Source organism: Columba livia, chromosome 2 (genome assembly GCF_036013475.1).
Source record: "Columba livia isolate bColLiv1 breed racing homer chromosome 2, bColLiv1.pat.W.v2, whole genome shotgun sequence".
NCBI classification, from domain to species: domain Eukaryota; kingdom Metazoa; phylum Chordata; class Aves; order Columbiformes; family Columbidae; genus Columba; species Columba livia.
This window is the reverse complement of record NC_088603.1, coordinates 118,771,338-118,796,636: the sequence shown is the minus strand read 5'-3', so window position 1 is coordinate 118,796,636 and position 25,299 is coordinate 118,771,338. Positions and strand designations below refer to the sequence as shown.

General features: G+C 40.9%; 1 protein-coding gene across 2 annotated transcripts in view; it reads right to left on the bottom strand.

Annotated features, from left to right (window-relative positions):
- LOC102085612 (chloride channel protein C) overlaps window positions 1-25,299 on the bottom strand; it is an 89,298-nt gene that overhangs the window by 61,740 nt on the left and 2,259 nt on the right. The window contains exons 2-8 of one of the 2 annotated variants that reach the window (XM_065053490.1): window positions 17,791-24,616; window positions 16,761-16,890; window positions 12,152-12,232; window positions 10,989-11,164; window positions 9,064-9,156; window positions 6,281-6,524; window positions 2,785-2,979 (exon numbers count right to left, since the gene is read on the bottom strand). In XM_065053490.1, the coding sequence (XP_064909562.1) occupies window positions 2,785-2,979; window positions 6,281-6,524; window positions 9,064-9,156; window positions 10,989-11,164; window positions 12,152-12,232; window positions 16,761-16,890; window positions 17,791-18,041 (1,170 nt within the window). In that variant the 5' untranslated portion in view covers window positions 18,042-24,616. Of the gene's footprint in view, window positions 1-2,784; window positions 2,980-6,280; window positions 6,525-9,063; window positions 9,157-10,988; window positions 11,165-12,151; window positions 12,233-16,760; window positions 16,891-17,790; window positions 24,739-25,299 lie in introns of those variants that run through there. The other variant, XM_065053491.1, reaches the window with a different exon arrangement.

The following is a 25,299-nucleotide window of genomic DNA, read 5'->3' as shown; positions in this document are numbered from 1 at the left end:
ATCAAACAGTTTCTTTCCTGCCTTTTTTTGCCAAGTTATAATAAAATAATGACTGTGACCTGAGCAGGATCTTCTAGAGCTAATAAAACGGAAAACACATTCTGAATAAGAATTTGTGCTACAAAGTTAATGTAAACAAACAAACACACACACACAGTATTTAAAAAAAAAAAAATCAAAGATTAAGACAAAAATACATACACAGAAAAGCTCTTGTAAGCACTACAGCCCTACAAAACACATGCTGTGCTCCCAGTTTCAGGTATGACCTGGCAAGGTGCTAACTGCTCCATGAACTCTTGGAGTCAGTAGGGCACCACTCCTAAACAGCATAAAATAACTCTTAGGAGGCATTTCCTTTCTGTTTGACACTAAATCTTTGCTAGCTGATCTTGAGCTTAATCCTATAGTACTTTCTAACACACTGCATCTTGCTGGCTTATGTTGTGGCTTGTTTTGTTTTCTTTTTTTCTGAACAGTAATAAGGAACTGTGTGGGTTTTATGCATTAAGTAGTTTATGCAAGGTTTTTGTAAGGTTCCCTGAGAAAGCCCAACCTTTCCCAATAGTATGGGAAGCAGTCGTCAAACAGTGTTCTGGCTCCAAATTGTTAAAATAATAATTCTTACAAACCTGACCTCTCACAAACAGAGGTCCTTTGGAAACTGTGTATTTTACACAGGACTAATGGGAGTCACACATGGGACTCTACTCTTCATCGTGCTCATTTGAAAACTGATATTTTTGTTAGGGTGTCTTATCGCAGTGCTCAACAGTACAAAGTCCATGGGAGCAAATTGATAGCATGACAAAAGAAGGCTGAGCAGTGGAAAGACTCTCCCTAGAGCTGAGAAAATCCGTTTTCCCTACCTACCTTACCCAGTCCCTCAAATGTGGAAGCCAAACGCTTCAGGTGAGCTTCCTTAAGGTGTTTCACCTCAGCAATAGACTGAGCAAACAGTGGCTAGAAACTGAGAATCCAACATCCTGCTGCTACGAGGAGCTGATATCCAGTTGTTATGGACGGTATGGGCCTGCTTCACCACAGTCCATCCACAGGGACCCGTACTCCTCCTCCTCCTCCTCCCCCCAGAGGTTAGATTTCACCTCTGATGTGCCAACAGAGAACCCAACAAGCAGGATGCTGCTCTGAGTAACGAGCAGGACTAGGCAGGGGACAAGGACTGCCATAGCATGCACACCTTCCAAGGACTAAATGAAGTGTTCTTTTCTGACCCTATGGAGAGGAAAAATAGTGCAGCCTATGGGAAATGTATGCATCTCTGTACCAATCTGTGGAGAGTGTCCAGAGAATTGACCGTGTGCCTCAACCTGTAGTTATTCACACTAATTCACACTAGCTAAAGCTCCAAAAGTTTCCTTTTTTCTATTTAAAATACTAATTGTTTTCCTCCCAGTATCATCCAGGTTGCTGACCTGAGCCAAGGTGAGTGCTTTTCCCTGAAGCTTATGTGCTTTTGTTGGCTCGGAGTAGCAGTTGCTGAAGGCATGTTTGGGCTGATGGGAGGAGAGCATCTGTGTGGCCAACCCATTGGTCTACAATTGAGTGACCCTCTCTCCAGGAGGGAAGAGAATGTATACAGTAGTATATATAAGAAAAATCTATTTGGCATACATAAAACATACTGGCAAGTCTGCCTAAGAGCAGAAAGAAAGGGGTTTCAGTGTGCACCCATTTCCCTAAAGAAAGGTCATCTCAACACTTAAAAGTTCTGAAAACTCCTCAGAAAGACTTTCTCAAAAATGGTGGGGAAAAAAAAGAAAAATTATAACAAGCAAGTATTCTCTAGAGAAACTTGCAGAGAAACACAAATTTGCACAATTTACTAAAAGTGAAGTAGAAAAGCTCTGAAGGTTTCCTTCCTCCACATTTAACAACATACATAAGTTATAACCAAAGTAAAAAAATGAAAATTATGAAAACATTCAAAATATGGGAACCTTTTGTCTATACCCTTTTCACTCCAATGGCACGACCGTCCTTAAAGCCATACAATACCAAGTGGAAACTCCAAAGCCTAGAGGTAAAATGTCCCCATCATGCCTTATCAGGACATCTGAGGCTCCAGGCTGACCTACCTCAGTAACAACTACACGTAACTGACTCCAGATACACAGTCAGCTCCAGCAAGTTTTCTGTACCTATCCATAACTTTTAAACCACCTACAAGATTCATTTTTCATGCATCTGTTCCCACAACAGGCAGAGATCTCCTTTGCAGTAAAAATACATATGGTTATGCTAACTGTCTCCTAACTGTTCTTTCCAATGTAACAGCTGAAAAAGTGCCCAGGTGCAGAGGTGTGGAGGAGCACATCCACCTGGTTCTGCTACATGAACAAGCTGTGTGAGGTAATGAGAGGATCAATCACTAGAAAGAAAAAATGGAGAAAAATAGATAAAATACACTTGTGACAGCCTCCATAGGTTGCAGATAAATGCAAAATCATATCAACATAACTGCTACATGTCACTAGGTCGATGTAATACCATCAGAGCAGCAGTAGGAGAGCAACTCTACAGGTAAAATACTTCAAGCATTAAAATACAAACCAAAACAAAACACAAAGTCTTCTCCATTCTTATATACCCACCAACATTAAATACCTATATGTACTTTGTAAATCCATGTTTTTTGTATTCTGTTGTACATTATCAAGTACCAGCAGGTGACATCCACTTTTCCATCCAGGCAATTTATGACCTGCCCTCATTAGCCATTGTAAATATTACAGAATCAAGAGAACCACATTATTTACTTACAAGGATGAGTACAGTTTCCAACAGTTTGCTTGCTTTTCTAAGGGATACTTTTGGAATTGAATTAAAGAACTGCATACGTAATTTATTAATCCTTATATTTACGGAAACAAAGAGAGCTCCCAGAAGACCTCCAAGCATTCCAAGGAGAATGGTCGGAATGAAGGCCAAGACGTTAATGTCCAGCAAGTTCTTAACCTGAGTCAAAGAAAGGAGAAAACAACAAAAGTTCTGAGCATCCTGCCAGTGACACCAAATATTGCATCCTCTCTTAAAAACCTGAAGCCACCAAGTAATTTCCATACAGGAAATAAATCTTTCCTTGCAGTTCAAGGAGTCCAGCTAATTAATTTAAAGCTGATTTCATGAGACATGGTGTACTCTTCTTGCACACCTCACAGGAGCAGAACGAGCAGGTAGACACTGGTGTTGGTTACCACAAGCACTCAGCACTTCAGGTTACATCCAAATAATACAACATATTTGCCTTAATGAACACCTCAAAAGACTCTGCTGAACCAGAGCTTTGCTCACTGTGTCTATATCTACATCATAATTTGGGAGAGTCCATTTATGAAGTGTCAACCTGAATCCATGTGCATTGAGATAATTTATAAGTAAATTTATTTAAATAAAACTGTAAAAATTGTTGCTGATCTGGAACAACTCACAGAACAATAAATCACAAGCACAGAATGTAATCTGGCGGCTGGAACAGTAATCGAATTTTATGCTTGATTCCTCAACAGGCAGCAAGGATGAGAGAAATATCACATTTTAATTTCACCTTCCAGCCAACAAAAAGGGGCTGATAGACCAGTGGCAATCTATTAAAAGCTGTGAGGATATTGTGTCCTTAGCCAAGGCTTAGGGTTACACAGCTTTTTGCCAAGGTTAGGATCTGGACAGAAGAAGAGATCACAAAATCCTCAGAAAGCTGGCAAGAAACTATAAGGGTGCATGTCAAGGGTTGCCTGCAAAAACCCCTAAACTGGTGTAATCTTAGGGGCAGCAGACAGGAGAAACTGTCAGCCTGCCTTAAATTGCTTGAGCAACTACACAGATCCTCTTATTGTTCAAACGTTTTTTCTTTGTCGTCCTCTTCTTCTTGACACTTATTCTTCCTACAACTAGCCTAGATGCTAACAAATCCACCAGGCAGCTGCACTAAACACTGGTGGTATTTCCTAAGAGGAGGAATGTCAGGGTCAAAGTCCAGCCCAGCTTAAAGAGCTGGTCCATCAGGTGCTGCTCACTGAGAAACCAGATCTGGAAGAGGGAGAATCCCAGCAGCCATTCCCAGGCACAAGAAGCCCAACACCTACAGGTTACACTTGCAGGGAGTAGGGAAAGAATTAATGTGTATCATGTCTTATATCAGGACTACAACCGTCACATACGTAGGTACTCTATGTACTAAGCAAAACTTTAATAATGCTATTTTTACCAATAGCTGCAACAAAATCCATCCTTTGCCAAAGGATTTAAAGACATCTAATGTTTAAGACATTGAATTTAGAGAGAAGTGGCTTAACTTGAAGTAGAAAAAAATCTGGTTTATTTCTTGCAGAATCCAAATATTGTGCAATATATTCTACTTAATTCCCATCCTGTATTAAAATTAAAAATAGACATTTGTGGTTTTATTGTTTTCTCTCCCTACCTCCATTTTTCCTAAGGGAAAGACATACTGAGATGTTTGTTTTAAAGTAATATATGCACATTACACTGCATGTGTGTGGCAATAAAGGTAAAGTCAAGCAAGTGCTCCACAGGCTGGGAATGAAAGGTGGCACAGTGTATTGCTTGTTTTTGCCGTAGTATCAACCACGGGCTTTGGCCAGTCACCAAGAAAAATCTGTTACCTACAGAGCAAGCTTCACCTTTACAAATAATCCAATGGCCTATGTAAAAATAAAGTTAAGCTTCCTGAAAATCTCATGCTCTGGAGTACAATAAACTCCCCATTGTAACATTATGCTATGTGGAATAAAACTAAAGAAAATGAATTTTTTTGAGAAATATAACCCACAATCTTTCAACTCAAGAGCTTATCCGCTGTAAAGTGTGTTGGTTAGTGCCGCAAAACATGAAAGAAGCAAAATTTCCCCTGAGCCCCGTGTTCAGTGAAATGAAAATGTTTCTGGTTATCTGTACCACATTGAGAGCCAAAAAACACTGAACTGTGCCAGAAATCATGTTGATAATAATTTTTGCTAGCTTTTCCCTCTAATGACACTAAGACAATATAGAAGGAGACAGAATCTACTGATCTTTACAAAAAACATCCTGAAAGGAGTGTTAAAAGAGTTACATTTATTGTAAAATAGCAATTGAAGTGAATCTCCTCTCCCCTGTGCGTGCAGCTGTCCGTTACACAATACTTTGGCTTCGGCAATGAATCTGACTTTGGAAGGTCTGACCTCTTCCCTGCCTGTGTAGTCTCACCTTTCTGCCACAAATTTGTATCTTTCGGTTGCATCACCGCAACTGTTTGGGGGACTGCACAGTGTATGAGTTGGTTCACAAAAAGGATTTGCGTTGAAAAACCAATGTCTTCTCTGTTTAAAGCAGCTAAACTTTTGGGAAGCAAATATACCCCAATTACTTTAGCAAAACATATGCAAAATCATTGTATCAGACAGCATGCACACAAAAAAAATGTTGTCCATTTTCCCAACCAAGATATGCCTCCATTAAGAAAATACCATAATCTCTGTTTTCTGCATTGCTAGAGAGATACAAGCCAGAAGAAATTCAGACGTCAATGAAAGTGATCAGGGAATTACCTTAGGAAAAATTTACTTAGTAGCAAAAACTGAACTGGGATTCAGAAGACGAGAGTTTCATTTCTAGCTAATTTATCTTCAAGTCAAATACAAAGAAGGATATTTAGGCAAGAAGAAGTGAAGGTCATGATACTTGCACATAACTACTGAATCATCTTGCAATAAAAATGAGCAAAAGACATGATGATAAAAGCAGCTATTTTTAGGTAGACACAAGGTAAGATTCAAAGACCAAGGTTGTGCCATGCTGGAAGGAATAAAGTAAAGGTAGCTGAGGCTGAAGGTCACCTCCATTGTGCAACCAGGAACAAACAGTGATTATATTTTTCAAATGTTTAATCTGTAAGCACCAAGGAACAGGGGCATGGTACAGCAATGCCTGCAGCAACAATGAAGAGCTCAAGCCAGCTACAGAAGCAGAGGACACCCTATGTAAGGGCTTCTCTGCTTCTTCCTTTACTTCAAAGTATCCCTCTCCCACCCAGCATCAACGCAGAAAGTTATCTTAATAACTTATATGATTAGCTAATAAGCAAACAGTAGATGCTTTGCCTATTTGTTCACTTTAATTTAGAACAAAACAACCCTGTGTTGCATCTAAGTGATTACCAGATGTAAAGTGTGAAGGTTTTCATATCTACTGATCTGATAATTGTACATATAACCGCCTTTCCTCCTCCCAGTTCCTCCCACACCCACACAGTACATACCCAAAATAAAATTCTTTTCTCTGCTTCAAAAAATCCAAAATGACCTCTGTAAACAAACCCATAGAGAGAAGAGGACAGTAAATCCGTGGCGAAGGTAGCCATCAAGCAGCAGAAGAAGGTTTGCCAGGCCAGCCTGATGTCCCAGAATGAAGACACTTCTTCCAATGTGAACAAGAGCCCGCCGATGGGGGCACGAAATACCGAAGCTATCCCTGCTCCCGCACCAGCTGTAATGAAACTGCGCCTGCAGCAGGTAGAAGAATCAAAATTTGGATAATGAGAAAAACAGAAAAAAAAAACCAAACTATAAACATAGTTTCCTGTCAAATCTGGGTTTATAGGGCTGAATTTAAAGACCTGCTAACTTATCTTGGGGTTATTATAGTGCCTTGTATCTCTAGGATTTGAGTTCAGATCTGTCTGTCATGAGCTCTGGCCTTGTCAAAACCCTCAGTCCTATAACATCATAGCACGGGGACCACTTGTTCATATCATGTGGCAGCACTGACCAGCCTAATGTACCACTTCACACCCTGGAGCAGGGCAGTCACAGGGCTGAAATAAATGCAGAGGAGGGCAACGAAACTGGTGAGAGGCCTGGAGCACAAGTCTGGTGAGGAGCAGCTGAGGGAATTGGGGCTGTTCAGCCTGGAGAAAAGGAGGCTGAGGGGAGACCTTATCACTGTCTGCAACTGCCTGAAAGGAGGTTGTAGCATGGAGGGGGTTGGTCTCTTCTCCCAAGTAACAAGTGAGAGGATGAGAGGAAACAGCCTCAAGTTGTGCCAGGCGTGGTTTAGATTTAGAGGAAAGAGAAGAAATAGTGTTGTAAAGAAATACATTAATGGTCATTAATGGACAGTCCCCCTTTATACATTCACTATTATTTATTTTCACACACACACCCATAATTTTCTTTCCAATGCATCCATTTCACCATACAAAAACAACATCCTGCATCAAACAAATATCACATTTTTAAAGAAGGCCACAATGTGCAAAACAGAGGGAAGGATATTGAAAGAGGAAATAAAATTATGCTTGAATTCTGCCCTGAAAAATTAGATTTGAGTCCAACCTTGGCAGGGGATACTGGAGTGATGCTGATGCATATAATGAATGTACTAATCACTAGTGCTCACCAGCTTATAAAACTATTATCTTCTTCAAACATTAGGGGGCTCTTTTGACTTCTCTGTTGTGATGGTTTGCAATGAGGATAATGAACAGAAAGTAAGGGAAAAGACTAGAGAGTTCATGTGGCAAAGCCCTTAACAAAACCCACTGGTAAAGCTGCCCAGGCAAATTTAAGTCTGATATTTCCCAACTAACAAATGCCAAGTCAGACACCCCTGTGCATGGATTTTTGCCTGCACGCTGTATCTTCACAGTGACATTGTTTCCAGCAGCAGGGACCTCAAGAGGTACTGCACTCAGTAAAAGCTGGGCGGGCTTTGCTTGGATGTCTCCAGCTTCTTGCTCCAGTCAGTTCTCCATGGTATGAGTTCCACCAGTAGCATGAACAATGAAACTGGACCCCCTCCTACACATCCATTACTGCTGCCTGATGGAGGGACATCTTAAGATCTTTCAACATTATAACACTTGCTGAGTTACTGCCCTGTCTGTGACTGTCCTTGGAGAGGGCACATCTCTTGAGCCTGCTTAATAACTCCAAAAGATATCAGGGAAGTGGGATTCTTTCATCCTGGTCTTTGTAAAGAAGTGACCTCTCGCTTAGACTGAAACTGGTCTTTGCGGCTCACCAACAACCCCTTCTGTGAAGGGGACTTCCACACAACCTGTCTCTCCCAGGATGGCTCCTGACTGCAAGCTAATGCTTCTTTCTTATTATAACTGGATCCTGCAGAGAAAAACAAAGTTCTTGCTGCTTCTCTTACCACAATTGCTGATTTCTTCCATGACTGACATTTTGTTTAACTAGCATGTCTCAGATTTATTTTAATGATGGATCTTAAAAGGCTAAAGGCCAAGGAGATCCCGTATATTCCTTTTGGTGCTTTTTTATTTTCTTTTAAGCTACAGTGGCAGTTTATTTGAATTCTTTATATTTCTTCAGAAAATTAACACATGGAAGTTTTTTTTGTTTAGAAAAAAAAAATGCAACAGTATTGTATAGGGCTTTGTTTGTCAACATGAAAATAAATACCACCCAGAAGACAAACTGGTTTATAATTTCTTCTTCTGGAAACTAATCTCATTAATTTCAGTAAAACTGTTCACAAGAAAAAGTTTACCAGAGTTACCCAACAGACATGCATGAGAAGAGGAAAGTCAGATTAAAAAAGTGTCACAAACAATTTACTTTTTCAAAACCAGATAAATAAAACAAGGGGCCCCTGTGCACATTGTGCAATCCCCATCAGCTCTCTTTTTCGTGGGCCAGCATCATTATTTTGATGATAAAGTCTATGGCTAAAAATCCTGCTTTTTTCTCCCTCTTTATACAACCCAGAAAGCAATGAGAAAAGGTCTTCAGTATTAATGTATTATTTCACAAGCGTTTGATAAAACAACTTGTGAACCTTCCCTTAACTAAAGAACTTTAAAGTTGTCTAATTAAACAAGCTTATTTAATTAGAGCAGGTGGCTTTTTCCCCACTCCAAAGTGACAAAGAGCAGGAAAGCTGAAAGATTGCTGGAGCAGCATCTGTTTCCCTTCCAGATGCAATTGGCTTGCCAGTGACTCAATGGACACCCCCGGGGTTCCAAGGGTGGATGATGGGGCACTCCCCCCAGAGCCCCCAGTTCTGCCCATCACTTACTTATCAGCTGAATTCCGAAACCTGGTGAAGATCGGAAGGTGGATTCCAAGGGTGTCCGACTGCAGCTGGCTCAGGCCACAACCCAGGAGAGCACTGAAAGTGACGTTGTATAATTGAGAGCACTATTTTCCTAAATTATTCACAAATCAGTCTGGGTTTAAAGGCAGGGGAAGACAGAGTCTTAGCTGGCGTGCAGCAGCAAAGCTAGATTGGTTTCAACAGATTTAAATATGGAAAATGTTGAACGTGTCTTTTAAATATGCAAAGCCCCATTGACATAAAGCAGGAGGCTATTAAAGACTTTCAGATTCTTGACTTGGAAACTTAAATGTTTCTTTTGCAGGGAGTGTTGTGCTGATGGACCATGAAATGCCTTTTGCAGAACTGCATGTTAAGGTCTGCCCAACTGTGGTGACACGTCAGACTATAGCCCATCATTTCAATCATCTGTTCCCAGGTTAACAACCATGGCAGTCGGAACAGCCCTGCTTGTAAGAGAAGATGTGTAATGATTTAAATTATTACAGCGTGTTCCCAGGCAGCACTTCAAAATACATTTAAAAGGGGAAAAATAATCCAAACCCTTAGTGAAATGAAAAATCTATCCATTGTATAATCTTGGAAGACTTTTCTGAAAGACTTAAATTAGGGGCCTTAACGAATCTCTCAGAGGCTTTTAGCAACTTATGTGTGTTTATATTTAATAAAAATGGTGAAGGGTTCCAGCTAAATTAAATTAAACTAGCTCTTAATTCCTATGTTTTGAAAAGGCATCACGTTAATACCGTGCTGACTTTCTTCATGGAAATATGATTCAATTCTTTGGCTCATGCATCACTGTTACCAACCCAGCACAAAGGAAAAAATAAAAATCACAGCTGCAGCCTCTGAGCTCCTGGAGACAAAAGTCTGAAAGCAAAGAAAACAAAAGAAACCTAAAGGGAGAGCTAAACCTTGGCAATCATTGTCTCAAAGGTTTGTGGCTGCCTCTGACTAACCATGCCCTCCTATTTTCGAACATCTGAGTCATTCCCTGGAGTGCTGCACCTCTGTGCAAATAAACAAATATATATAAACCCACGGAGTAACAGAAAACGTGACAAGGTGGTGAGGAGGAGGAGAGGTTTGGTCAGGGCAGTGTAGAGGTAGAGAACAATCCGCAAGGATGAATGCTTTCCAAAAGGATCAAAAATAAAAAAAAGCAAATCAGCCAACAAAGCATCTATATCGTGTTAGTAGAGGAAAGTTTTACCATCTTTACTCAAGATATGGTTTAATAATGGCAATAAAGTTCAGCAGGATTCTCCTCTAAATAGTGAATACAGGAAATTATGTCACTTATCAAACCAGCAAAGTCCAATATCTGGCCTGCAGTCCTTACTAAGTTTGGCTGTATTGCAACACAGTACATTTTAAGAACCACTCGGACCTACAGAGCAGAAGCGGGCAATTCTACATTCCCCATCTCAAAAGGCCCCAGATCAGAATAAGGTGATGGGGATTCACTTTCTTTCTACATAGCAAGGGGGAATAAAAACACCACCCTTCAAAAAGACTGTAAAGTCTACTTTTTCCCACCTAGAAACATATTACACTACTGCATGAACAACAGGCATCTCCAAAGCAGGCCACAGCTGTGGGATGCGTTACTTTCAGAAACAAAACTGACTGCCATTGTCCAAATAACTGCTTGCTGAGCCTCGTGGGGAATTGCACTAGGGAACCAAGCCAATATTTAAGAAACACAGCAAGAAAACATTTTTCTTCATGGCCTGAATAGCTGCTCTTGTTCAAGGGAGGGGACAGCACAGGTGAGAAGAGCTCCCAATGCAGAGTAATTTCTAAGCCTGCGCTGCCACCAAGACAGACATTGCAAACTCATATCCTCAGTCTGACAGCTTTAACTTTTGTCTGCTTTTTCTTACCCCAAATGGATCATGGGGCCTTCTGGCCCGCAGAAGAGCCCAGAGGCTACAGCCAGCACGCATGAGACAAACGTCCCTAGAAAAGTCTTGATATTAAAAAGATGTTGAATAGAAGTACCATTCAAATACCCAATGATTTCTGGCAAGCCAGATGGTGAACCTGCTGGGCAAATGAACTGCAAAGGAAAAAAACAAACAAACAAATGAACAAACGAAAAAACAGAGGAACTGAGTCAACAGCTGATGTGTTGGATGCATCTATGGACACTTTAAGACCAGTTTTCACCTTGCTCTGTTCACAAACTTTCTGAAAATTAACAGGTGACCTAGATATACATGTAACTTCTGTCTACATGCAAAAATTCAAGCTCCCAACAATGTTGCTTGTATGTGTACTGGGGCTACTGTGAGAAGAAAACAACTGAGGGTCCCTGCTCCAGCCCCTGCCAACCCTCCCAGGGCCTGAACCCAACCAGCCTCTTGCCTTTGCACAGGCTGCCTGTGGGGCAGGGTACATTGGTGAACCCACATGATTTGTCCAGGCAGTTCAGATTTTAGACAGCTTAAAACTCACCAGTTATTACCTATATAACAGCAATTTCCCTTTTCCTGCTGTTGCTGTATTTTGGAGGAAGTTCAGTAAAATATTCACTTTTCTCTCACCTATGCTGTTAATTACCTGTCTAAAATTAAATTGAACACAGCAGGACAGTAAATGACAGAAAAGATCCATGCTTTAGCCTTGCAGCCTCATAAAAGTATTAATCTGGGCAGCAAATGATACTCACACAGCACAGCTAAAAGATCAATCTAAAACCAACAGTAATTTTTATATGCACTGATGGTGTTTGGCTTAGGCCCCTTCCAAACACCCAGTTTTCACAAGTTACACCAGCTGCCACTTGTATTTATTTTATAAACACCACATGCTAAGTGTAAATTCTAGAGCCACCACCACTGATTTCACCCCAGACACTTTTATACAAGTTATGGGCGGTAGAATCCAGCTTTAGGCTTAAAGCCTCTCCAAGTAGGTTGTATAACAGAGGATGGGTTGTTTTTTTTTTTTAAATAAAATACTGAATTAATCAGTATTTGGAAGAGCAAGAGATTTGGTTTATCACAGTGTTATAGGCTTGTTGCATAGGACACATAACACTTACCAGCACCGAGCTTGAGGAGAGAACCACCATAGCCAGCCCCAACCCAAGGACACACAGCCAGGTCATGTGGAAGTTGCCATCCTGTCCAGTCAACAAACAGATTACTACATCAGCACCCATAGACTAGGTCCTGCTTTTTAATGAGCAAAGATTTCTGTGGGCAGAGGGTGTACCAAAGGCAGAAACCAAAACAAGCAGTGCAGGCTCTTTAGCAGGATGGCAGCGAGAAACAGTAAGGTGAATGACGACTTTCAGAATCAAGACTTTTTGTTCATCTCAAAAAGCACCATAAAGGATACGGTGTTACTCATCCAGACCCTTTTCAGGGCAGAAGAACGTTAAAGGACCTCAAGAACATGCACAAGAAAACACTAAGTGGTGTCATGATGAGACGTTTTGCCCGAATGGAGGCTTCAAAGTCTAACATGACTAACTACATTTATGGATTTGCAGCTGTTATTAGTAGACAGAATACAAGTGAGTAAGTTCTTCCCTGCTTTATTTTAACCAAAGGGATATCTCTCATACTGGCTCTTTTCACATTGAAAAAAACACAATTCAGTCTCCCTGGGTTTTTGGTTTATTTGTTTGTGCTTGGACTGACCGCAGCCGCGCTGTCTCCAGAACTCCTCAGCTCCCATATACTTTGCCACCTTCCGCAGTGCTCAGCTGTGATTCATTGTGCATGCAGGTCAAACAGATCCCTTGCATTTCTGAGGTCACAGTGTTACAGATGTCACCACAGCCTTCCCGGCAGCATGTTCCATCACAGCTTTTGTAAGTGCATGATGCGGCACAGCCAAACAGCAAAACAAAGGGCACAAAAATGAGTTTTTCTCATCTGCAGTTGAAGGAGGAGGTATTTAGACGGGAAGGTCTTCCAGAACAGGAATTATGTGTTTGTAATGTCAGAACCTGTAGGGGTTTACCTCTTGTCCCTCTGTATTTGTTCAATAGAGCAGGACAAATTATGTAACACAACAGGACCAACCGTGTGTGTAACTGTTGTGCTTTGATGCCCTGGAGTCAAACTGTGGTTTCTTTTGATATATTCTTTATTTATACTTTAGTGTGTATACATACACACATGCATGTATATACGTACAAATGCATATATACATGTATACGCATGTATTCATCCACTATTTATACATTTTATAAACATACGCATAGTTTGTATATAAGAAACCCTAGAGAAATAATGTTCCAAGAGCATTATATATGCTTTACTCATAGAAAACCTAAACTTGTTCATTTCTTGGATATTCCCTCTGGTATATTCAGCCTCCATTTGTTCCACAAAATAAGTCCTCCCTTTCATTTATGTGATTTGGATTTGACCTTCAGCAAATGGCAGCATTATTCTGCTATCTTGATTTTAGAGAATGGTGGAGGACATGTCCATGTCCCCCTTGTACTGCAGAGCCCAGAACTGGACACAACACTCAGGATGTGGCCCCACCAGTGCTGAACAGAGGGGAAGGATCATCAACTCTCCTCTTCATGCAGCCCAGGAGGCTGTTCGCTGAATGGCAACGCAATCACCTGGTCTATCAAGCGCTGCTTCCTTCTAGTTTTGTTTTTGTCTGCAAGTTTGCTGAGGGTGCACTCTGTCCCATCATTCAGGTCATCAGTGAAGATATCCAACAGTCTTTGGCCCCAGTACTGACTCCTGGGGTACACCCATGGTGACCAACCTCCAGCTGGACTTTGTGCCACTGATCATAATGCTTTGAGCCCAGCAGTTCTGCCAGTTACATCCATCTCACTGTCCACTTATCTAATGTGTACACCATCAGTTTGTCTATGAGGATGTTCTGGGAGACAGTGATGAAAGCCTTGCTGAAGTCACGCTAAACAACATCCACTGCTCCAGTCATGTCCTTGTAGAATGTTGTTATCTGCTGTAAATTCATGCTGACTAAGCGAAATCACCTTCTTGTCATTCACATGGTTTGAAATGGTTTCCAGGATTATTTGCTTTATTGGCTTCCCAAGGGTCAAGATGAGGTTGACTAGCCTGTAGTTTCCTGGATGCTTGTTCTTGTCCTTCTTGAAGACAGGAGTGACAATGGCTCCTTCAGTCCTCAGGAACCTCTCCTCAATTGTCATGACTTTTCAAAGATAATTGAGAGTGGCCTCCCAATGATATCAACCAGCTCCCTCAGAGAAGGTGTCAAGTACCTTGGCCTATTCCAAGTCTTTTGTCACCAAGTCCTCTACCCTGTTCAACAACATATTTTTCCAAGTCTTCCTTTGCTGATGATGTACCTGTAGACACCTCCTTCCTTTCTTGTTGCCCTTCAACATCGCTTATCAGATTCAACCCCAGGTGCACTTTGGCTTTCCTAACCCCATCCCTGCACACTCAGTGCCTCTGTATTCCTCCTGGGTCACCTGTCCCTGCTTCCACCTCTTGTGTGCTTCCTTTTTATGTCTGAGTTTTGCAAAGATCTCCCTGCCATCTTTTGCTGGATATCCTGCTCATTGCAATGGACTGTTCTTCACCATGGAGAAGATAATCCCTGAAAATCAACCAGCGCTCTTGAGACCCCAATTCTCTCTAGGATGATCTCTTGGCGATTCTGCCAAGCAGAGCCCTGAACAGACCAGCGTGCTCTCCTGAAGTCCAGAACTGCTTTTTGGTTTTTTCCCCTCATCTCAGGATCCTGCACACCACCAGACTTCTAAATGGTCAGACTTCCCATTTAGAGAAAGGATGGAAGAAACAGATGGAGAACATGGCAAAACATCACAAAACCAAAAGCATATGTTGAAGATAAACTTCACAAGAACCTCAAAAAAAAAAAAAATGGACCATGTACCTTCAAAAACTAAATATGCATTGTATTCTTATTAAGAGTACTTTGCTATAGATATAAGAACAAAGAAATAAGCAGCAGAAATGGTCACTGTGCCCAGCCCTCAGATCCCTAACCAGTTTTGCTTTGTCTGCAAGTATGAGGTTGAACAGAGCACGTCTCCTCATTAGCTTCTTCTTATTTATCAGGACATTGTTCTCAATGCACTCCATAAACTTGCTTGTGCCCTGCGGTGTTGTCCTTACAGCAAATACTGGGATGACTAAAGGTCTCCAAGAGGATCTGGGTCAGTGAATACGAGACTCCCTCCAGTTGTCTGAAGACAGCTTTGTCTAATTCTTCATAATCTGGTGGTCAACAGCAGACACTCACAACAACATCACACACATTGATGTGCCCTCCATCCCCGACCCACAAGCCCTCAGCTGCCTCTCATCTGTCCCAAGGCAGAGCTCCATTCACTCCCACTGCTTTCTCACAAAAAGGGCAACACCCTCTCTTCTCCATCCCAGTCTGTCCTTCCTGAAGAGCCTGTATCCAGCCATTGCAGCGCTCCGGCAGTGTCAGCTGTCCCACCATATCTGTGCAGACAAGGAGCTCATCAGCCATGCTCCAGCCTCAGTGGGAGGTCCCAGGCACTGCCCGCAGGTCCAAACCTGCAGAGCTGCACCCTTGCAGCTTGGACCTTGCTCTGGATTGCAGCTTCTGCTGACTCAGGGGAAATTTCTCCCCTGGGCACTGAGGACCACATCCTGCAGCTCCTTGCCTCCGTTGCTGAGCACAGAAGCACAGTCAGCACAGACCCTGGCTCTCTTCTGCACAATTTTCTGCATCGGCTGGCTGCACATTGTGCGTGATGGTCGTACAGGCTCGCCCCAGCAGCAGCTGCCAGGATGCCTGACCCTCCCTGGGTGGGATTCAGCTGGAACAAAAGCCCAAAGCCCTTTTCTCACAAGAAGCTCTTCAATATTCATACTATCTACCACAGATATCACAAAACAGGTGAAAATTTTACAACCCGCTTCTGTCTACAAGTGAGAAAAACAAGCCATAAGGGTCAGCAATGCCTTAACTTTTACATTGGTTTTAGCCATTTAGTGATTTTTACCACCACCATCCCAATTATCACAGAGGTGAAGATACCCATCAAGAAGAAATCAATTATTCCACAATAATCTCTGTACAGCATTAGCAATAGATGGTTGCTGCAAACATGGAAAGAAGTGGCATATCTGATGCCAGGTCTGCATTCACTAAGCACCTGAAGAGAAACCTAATCCCTTCCCTTGGACCTCAACAATAGCAGATGCAGCAGATGCTCCCTATGTACAAGGAAGAAGAGGAAGGCCACAATATTATAAAGACTGCCTTCCTCAATCTTATGACAAGAATTCCATCAGATATTATACTGTATTACAGGCTAAGTTGTAAAAAAGGACATCAAAGCATGTCTTACACCAGGGGTGTCAAACTTATCTTCATGGTGGGGCACTCTTTGAAGGCAACCGAGAGGCTAATGTGGATTGTGTAAGGACTGTATAAGTGTAGGAGTAATTACATTTATACTGTCCTAAAATGACATCCAGCCCTTTGAAGGCAATTGCGAGGCTGATGTGACCCCCCCAGTGAAAATAAGTTTGACACCCCTGCCTCACACAAAGCACCACAGAATATCTGCCATCCACAGCCACCTAGACAGGCAGCACCTCCAGCCAGTTAAAACTTCACAATGGAGATCTTCTAATAAACAAACACAGAAGAAGTCACTCTGACTTTTGCTTGCTCACCTGCAAGTAATTTTCCACCAGGTCCCATTTCAATTTGATGAGAGAGTCAATTATTTGATGAGTCAAAAACCCCAGCATCCCAACTGCTGTTCCAATTAGCCCCATCAGCAGCCACCGATCCCACTCTTTTCTAGAAATAGGAAAACACAGTTAACTCTCAGCACAGAGCTATTTGCCATGCTTCCTCTCACACAAAAGTTCCATTTTTAGGGCATTTTGGCTATTAACCATGACTGCATAAGAAGCTGTTTTTGCCAATATGTCTTTTAGAAATGCATACTTAAAACTCTTCCTCCAGCTGAAAGCCATTACTATTTAAGTAAGCAACGTGGTTGCATTTTTCAGGTTTGTTTTTGTTTTTTGTTTGTTTTTAATATGTAAGTAGCAGTACAATCTGCTTTCGGGTGCTTATTGTTTGATGCCACCTCAAAATTCAATTATGCAAATCAGTAATTAAGCATTCAGTAGAGCACTCAGAACTCATTTCAAAGTAATTCCTGTTTTCTTCTACTGCCACTAAAGCACTGAGCACCTATCACATAAACGTGTAAACCTTTACCTCTAGTTTCTGTCCTTCCTAAACTTATAGGTCTAGAAATAACTGTGCACCAATAATAGTTTCTGATTTATTTCTAGTATCATCTAGGACTAGGGCATCCCTACTGAGATCCAAATGCCACATTTCCTGCAAATTATGCCAAGAGCCAGTGAATTTCAAGAAAACTCTCAGTAAGAAAACATTCTTCCAAACCTCTGCAAAGTCTCTTAAGTTGCATAAATTGAGTACTTAATACCATTTCTTTGCATATTCAATAATTTGTAAAGAGTAAAGGCATAGGCACTTTCAAAAAATGCTTTTAATCAAAGTTGTTTGCCACTTAGCCCCTTCTACATTCTATTGAAGTATTTTCCTATCTACAGAAGCCATAAATAATGTTATCTTAATTCTTTCTGCTATCAGGCATCTCCCTGGATTGTCCAAATTACCCATAGCTTAGAGGCAATTTAACAATATTTAAGGTAAGTTTACCTGTGTGTTTTCTCTTGTAGCCACTTCTTATAAACTTTACTGTGTGAAGGCAAATAATCCAAACTCTCATGGGCTACTGGTGTTTCTCTCTCCTCCTCCTTGCAGTGGTAATATGCTAAACCACCCCTGCTGACGCTGATTTGCCTCCTAAAATCCTGAGAATGAATCAAATCAGGCCCATGATCTTCTGCCATTAACATCTCCTCTTCAACATCTTCCATGTGTGTCCTATGGGAAAAAAGTGATGACATTGCAGTGTCCTCCAAGAATCTTTGGGATGCCAACAAGAACAACGTGTGCCCAAGATCAGCCTCCTTGGGACTGCAAGAGAGAGAAAAGGAAAACCACAGGAGGATGGAGTGGCTGTGGCGCACAGATTGGCTGGTTGGTGTTTGGGTTTGTTTTGCTGGGGCCACACACAGACCCAACAACAAAAACTTGTCCGAGCTGGAGCTCTCTGGTGAGGAAGTCACTCCAAGAACAGACCAACCACTGTAGCAAGATTACCACACCGGCTCCTTGCTGGCTGTTCAGAGGATGCTTAAGCCGTGGAGGCTTTGACCGCTTTAAAGAGATGATCACTCACTGTGTTTCAGGCTGTCCAAAGATCTTGATCCACTAGCCTGATCACACAATTTAATTAAATAAAACAAAATCTAGGTTGCAGTGACATTCAGTTAAACCCCGAATTCTCAGTATTATATAAGCACCTTAGAAAAAAAGCTTATTCTCTAACAAAATTTCCTTCCAATTTACATGTCACATTTCTGTTTAGATAGACAAGAACTATTTGCTAGTCTACCAAGCTCACTACAGCTTGGATACTTAACCCAAGGTAGTTTGCAATTTGGCAGTTCAATCAAAGCAGAAAAAGGCTTGATGTGTGTCAAATATTTACTGTAAATAAAAATCGGTAACATGCCGAGTGTTTGCAACCTCCAAGGTGTGTTTTTAGTTTCTGAAGACAGAGTAGACAAAGATTGCTGCTGCTCTCCACTTACTTGCATGTGGACCAATTTGGAAAGGTCTCATCTCAAATAATGAGGAAAAATAAATAGTTCCTGGTCGTCGGTGAGCAAGTACCAAATGGCAAGAGAGAAAAAAAAAGATCTTTACCCAAGCCACACACAAAATATCTGAAACCAAGCTTTTGGGACCTATGGTTTTTGCAATGCTGAAGGTTTCCTTGTGGCCCACGACTCACACTGCTCAAATGTCATGAAACACATTGTCAAGGCACATTGCCCAAGGCCGGGGAACACCTCCAGATCAGATTATAGCAACAGCCTAAGTCTAATTTCTTATCCCATGACTGTGGGGGTTTTGTTTGCAGCTAAATTCTAGAGATTTGAAAAGTACTATGCAAATTCCAGACCTGAGTTTTCTCAGTCTGAGAAAAAAAAGAAAAGAAAGTTAAGAAAGAAAAGTGGTCTAGGTAGAAACCAAAGACTTTAGAAAATAACTTGCTAGAAATTGTGTGAATGGCTATGAGCAACAGCAAATGCATTAGAAAAACTGACGTTACTTTCCTGATAGATGTAGGAAAATGAACTTCTCTATGGATCTATTGGTGGCAAAGATAAGTTATCTGACAATGAACACATATTGCGTCATCAATTAAATCATTCCAGGTTCTATGATTTTGACTTGTTCTTACCTAAAAGGTGGTAAATGCTTTATTAAACAGAGTAGCTCAGATCTTAGTTTTGGGTTTAAGCACAAAAACATTTTGAGATTTGACTGCTAATTTGTGCTTGTACAAAAGCTGGGTTTAAGCAGTTCTATTCCACGTTTAAAGCAGAGTCTGGATGAGAAAAGCAGGCACCTGAGCAGAGCTCCTGGCTGGGACCCCACCTCTGCTTCACTCAGGGATGCCCAGTCTGGCTACCATGAGTTCTCCGTTTAACCCACTTCTTTATTTCTGGAACACTGGAATTTGTATTATGTCATTTTTTAATTGTGTTAGATGAAACTGGTATATGCAAACAGATCTGGGTACTACAGAGATTGCAGCATACACAGAAATACAAAATCCACCAAGTAATAGAGGAAGTGGAAGAATAAAACCCTGAAACTAAAGCTAAGTTTCTAGGGGAAAGGGGTGAGGCTAAGCCACACTGCTCACAGACAACACAGATATAGCTCATTCCATGTGACCATCATTTGTTATGTAAACAGGACAGCTGCTTTTCCTCAAACAGGAATACCACTACCATCCCTAAGGGCACACCTGAGCACTTGCCTTTGCTGTCCCTAGCTGCCAGAATAACAAAGCTGACAACTGCTCTTCCAACAGACAGGAATCCAACCTGGTCTCCGCAGCAGCGGCTCAGCTATACTGCAAATTCTAAGGGGCACTCATGCATTCAGATTTCAAAAACCAAAATGGAATAAGAATGGGTTTTCAAACTTTGACCCCTCTATTTTTTTCCCCCTCTCCTGTACAGTTAACTTAAACCCACCAGCATGCTCGCTTATCTGAACATTTCAAGAACCTCTGAGAAGCAGTGCATAAACAGGCGGGGTCCAAAAACTAGAAGGCAAAAATGCAAAGTGATCTTTGAGATTGCAGGGGACGCAGCTGCATCCCGGAGATGCAGGAGTTGAAACGACTCTACAGAGGAGAGACATGGCCTGACAAAACATGTACACATACAGGGCATTCATTCATTACTTTACAATGAAACCTGAAGACAAGTTCCCTCCTTAACTGAGAAACAGTTATTTTCAGAATACTTAGATAAAGAGGGCAAATGCAGATTGGGATTGTAAAAGCATTCGGTACCAGAAATTCCTCTTCTAGAAACAGATAATGCTTAATTGCCATGTCAGAATTTGACCCCTAGTCTATGCATTTTGGCTGTCATTGTTGAGTATGCTCCCACATGCAAACACCCCACGATGCTGAACATCAGTTTTCACCTTTCTTCTGTAAAGTATTTTGAAGGGTGTCCTGTAAAGTCTGTGTAAGGACTGCCCTGCTTTCCTCAGTAACTTTTCATCTGCAAACATCAGACAAGGACCTCTCTGCTTAACCAGGAGCTTCCATAGCTCAGATTTCGCCGTGGACAAAGGCAATCACAGGCAGAGATGAAAGAACACCTTCTCAATACTCCCCTGAGGAGAGAAGCCAGGCTCTGGCCAGTTCCCAGGTTTTCCACTCATTTCTGATTTTTGAGACCTGCTTCTGCAAGGCTTTTGCTACTCACAAGTGTTCTTACCTCAGCCTAACTGTGAACTGCTGCTTTAGAGACAAGGAGGGAAAGGAGACATCTGCACTTTGTCGTCTTCACCACAGAACACCAGTAGCTACACACTTTGAGTAAATGCTTTAGGGATCCAAGCTATAAATTTAAATAGTTGGGAGAGCATTGTGAAGTATCATTGTGGGGAAAAAGTGTGCTTTCAAGCTGCCAAGACCCCATTTTGGAGCCACAGGACTCCTTGCTCCACCCCAAAGCAGCTTCCACACAGAGCAGGGGACTCCTCACACAAGGGCAAGAGCAGAGTAAGGAGGGCAGGCAGACACCAGCCCAGCTCTCTCCTCCTTCAAAGCAAACGCAAACTGAGCAAGGCTGCCTCCAGTCAGGAGCTGGAAAGTAGCGCCCTTCAAACTGGGATTATCAGCAAAGGGCTGGACCACTGCTGGTGGTGAGGTGTGGTGAACAGAAGAGATGCAGCTGCCAGATGATTATCACTAGTTTATATTGTTTCAACACAAAAGTTTTGAGCTGCCTCACCTAACTGCTCTCCCAAGTAACTGGGGAGAAGGAGCAACATGATTTTATTCACCTAAATGTTTTTTAAGTGTGAGAGTATGTGCATGCATGCACACGCATGTGTTCTTTATCCATTAAAAGACCAGGATGGATAATCCCAACCAATACTGTGAAAACACAAAAGCAGTATCACTAAATTACAAGGCACAGCAAATAAGAACTACCCACCAAACAGCATTAGGAACATGTTAATTTAATAACAAAACATTTTGCTACTTGTCTTTAAATAGCATAGACATAAATCAGATTCCAGCTATTACACATAAAAGCACCTACAACAGAATTCTAATTCTTGCTATGGTTATACTAAACCACTCCTACGCAGGTACAAATTACCGGTCACCCATACAGCTAGATGGCTACACAGGGTAATTTAGGCAGGTAAAAACAAGAAAATACTTAGTGGGCACCTCAGTTTTATGTAGACAAAGAACAGCCCATTTTTTAATGGGGTCAGGAGTTCTATATACTTAAATTATATTAATTCCTTCCCTCTCCACTACCCCCTTGTCTTCGGGTACAGGTTTGTTAGGGTTGTGTGTGTGATTTGTGCATCTAAGTAAAGCAGTGTATCATTTTCATTGGCTTCTGTTTTAATACTAATTATCATATAGATAGTATAGAATCATAAAGTTACAAAAATACAGTAAAGCATTAGAGATTGAGACTTAACATTGTTACACTGAATGAACAGCACAACAATTCCAAACAAATCTGAAGGTAAAAGTGGAGAGTATCTGAAATGCCAGAAGAAAGTTACTACTCCAAGGAACACAAGCAGTTCAGAGTATACATTGTAACAGATTATAAGCAGGGCAGCAGAATAAAAAGCTTCCAAATAAGTACTTTGTTCACAGCCTCCCACTAGGAAGATCAAAACCATTACACTACTAATTAAAGTGACAATCAAAGGTTTTTAATGAGTGTTTGATGTGCAATCTGAAGGAAAGGAAGCAAGTATCATAGTGATTGAATAGCAATATAAAAACATTGCTAACTAGACACATCATGGCTATAAGTTTTCATTTCACATTATTTCAGTACTTCAAAGTCACAGCATTTGAGGAACTAAAGTGTAACACTAACTTAGCAGGAGAATGTTGCTCTAAATGCAATGACTTGTACATTTGATGCTGACTGTAAGGACATAGATGTTTGAAACATTTTTTGATAAGGCTGTAACAAATCTAATATATCGTTACAGGTTAGTAGTATGAGATGACTGTAAATTTAATCTTCATATGGAAAAAAACATACACACAACAGAAAGTGGTTTCGGAAAAGACAAATCAAGGTGACTATGACTGTCTCCATGAGTCCTAACACTGTGATGTTGTGGCAAGGAGTTATTTTAGAGATTTGTCAGAAGTGAACCACTGCACAGTTCAAAGAGGGACACACCACCCAACAATGAGAAATGATGCTCTGTCCTCAGACTGCAGCCCAGCAGACAACAAATGGGGGAAGAAACTGTTGGTCAGAAAAGGTGGAGTCAGTGATGCTGGCAGTTTGTCTTATACTGGGAGAACAGCAAAGAGCTTTTAGTGTAGGCTTTTCTCATTAATAGTGATGACTCCATCAACTACCTGCACATTTAAAGACCTTAAAACTGCCAATGACTTAGATTAACCTGGGAACTGAAGAGCCAGCCACCAACATCACACATTTCCACGCTTTTGGTTTACACAGCTCCTCACAGTGGCAAGTTTTGCCTATCAAAACCTAAAAGAAATGAGTCACTGCAACCTGCTGTACTTCACCACAATGTTTAAGAATTTTAAATGAAGATATTCTAAAGACATTCTATCTTGAAAAAGTGAAAGGGATTAATAGAACTGGGTTAAGTCCTGTCCAGCAGAATCTGACAAGTTCCAAGTGCCAGTTTATCTCCCAAAGTCATTCCACAAGGTTCAGCCCTCTCTCCCATATTAATCCAATTTTCATGACCCTGGAAAGATCTCCTAGATACACTTCCACATCTTCACAATAACTTCACAGCTCTACTGTCTGAGCTGCTCCCATCCTAATTATAACAGCTTTTATGCCTGTGACAATTGGAAAAACAACAGCCAATTTTTCATGTTCTATTCTCAAGTCAAGCCAGTAACAGATGCGTTTACCTCTACCAGGTTTCATCTCCTCTTAATAATTTTTAATCAGTAGAAACTGCAGGGGGAAAACAAACCCTTCTCCCCCCCTCCCTTTCTCACTTCTGCCACTTAAAAATACAGGAATAATAATCTGAAATGAAAACAATGTGTTAAATCAGCATACCTACACATCTCTGATAATCATCAGGGAGCAAAGCAGCTAACTAAAACCTTCCTTATGTCTGCATAGCCATTCCTTCAATATTTCAGAGTTAACAAACATACAATATATATATATGTACATTTTTTAAACTCAAACTGCATAGTTTATACATCACAAAACCATGTTTACATTTTATCCATACAGCATATATTAAAAGCCGAAGGTTGGGATGCTTCTGTTAAGAAATTTTGAAAAGTCATAAATTAGGACAGAGAACATGCATTATATCAAGAGATCCGAAGCACTGGTTATTTGTGCATTGTCTCAACATCATCCACTAAGTTACCCATTTATATAGTTTGGCACTAGTATAAATTTAAAAAGGCTTTTTATTTTTATCGCTATTTAAAACAGTAAACGCTGAAAAACTTCATGAAACTGTTTGAATATGGGAATGCTACTTGAGAGCTGGTATATGACACATATTTCATAGAACGGAGTTTACTATACATTCATTTACAACTGTTCAACTGAGCTGAAGGTACATATCCATTTAGTAAAAAAAACAACCAAACCACACCAACAAGTTACAAATCGCATTAACACTAAGGCAATGTAGAAAGCCGGTATTTTAACCATTGAATGGAGTACTCATTCCTGCAGAAGTTGAGATCAGCTAGTGAAATGAGCTATGCAGCTTTAAAGAAAATACAAAACAACAAAGTCACTTTCATACTTCCAGCATTGCAAGAAATACATCTTTCATATAACTTCTATCCCATGATCAGTTGGGTCTGCAAAAGAAAAGGTATAACACAGTGTTTCAGAGAATAATGCAATCGCCAGAATGGGTAAAAGAAGAAAACCCTCTCCCACAATTGTTTCATTATGTAGAATTAACACAGATGCATTAACAAGTTTTAAAGCTTTTTATTATTATTATTAGAGAAAGAACACAGGCATTCATCATGTTCCTCCAATACCTCCCCGTCTCAGAAATCTTCCTAGGCTTCACAAAAGAGTTTTGAACACATCATTTAGGAAAACATATGAGCACCATATTTTGTCCCACTGCTTCACTTCCATCTGGAATTTACTCGCATAAAAGACCAACAGTCATTTTAAGTCACTTCTTTTTTGTTGCAGTAACACATATTCAGACTTAATACCAGTTTATTCCTCCTTCTCCAGCAGTTGAGACTACTCACAGAAGGGGTAACCTGGCCGAGTTTTCAAAAACTAAAGGTCAAAAAAAAAAAACTAATCAGACATCCTGCCTCTGTCATGGGCTGATTACCAGGTGGCCAGCTAAATTAGCCTTCTGCATCAAAATATAGCGTAAGAGAAGTATAATACATATTTTTAGGCCCTGAATGCTACTAAACATGAAACACATTTCCACAAGCTCACCATGTAAGTACCCATGTAAAGCACAAATAGTTGTCTAAAATCCAGTTTATTATTATTATAGCTGATC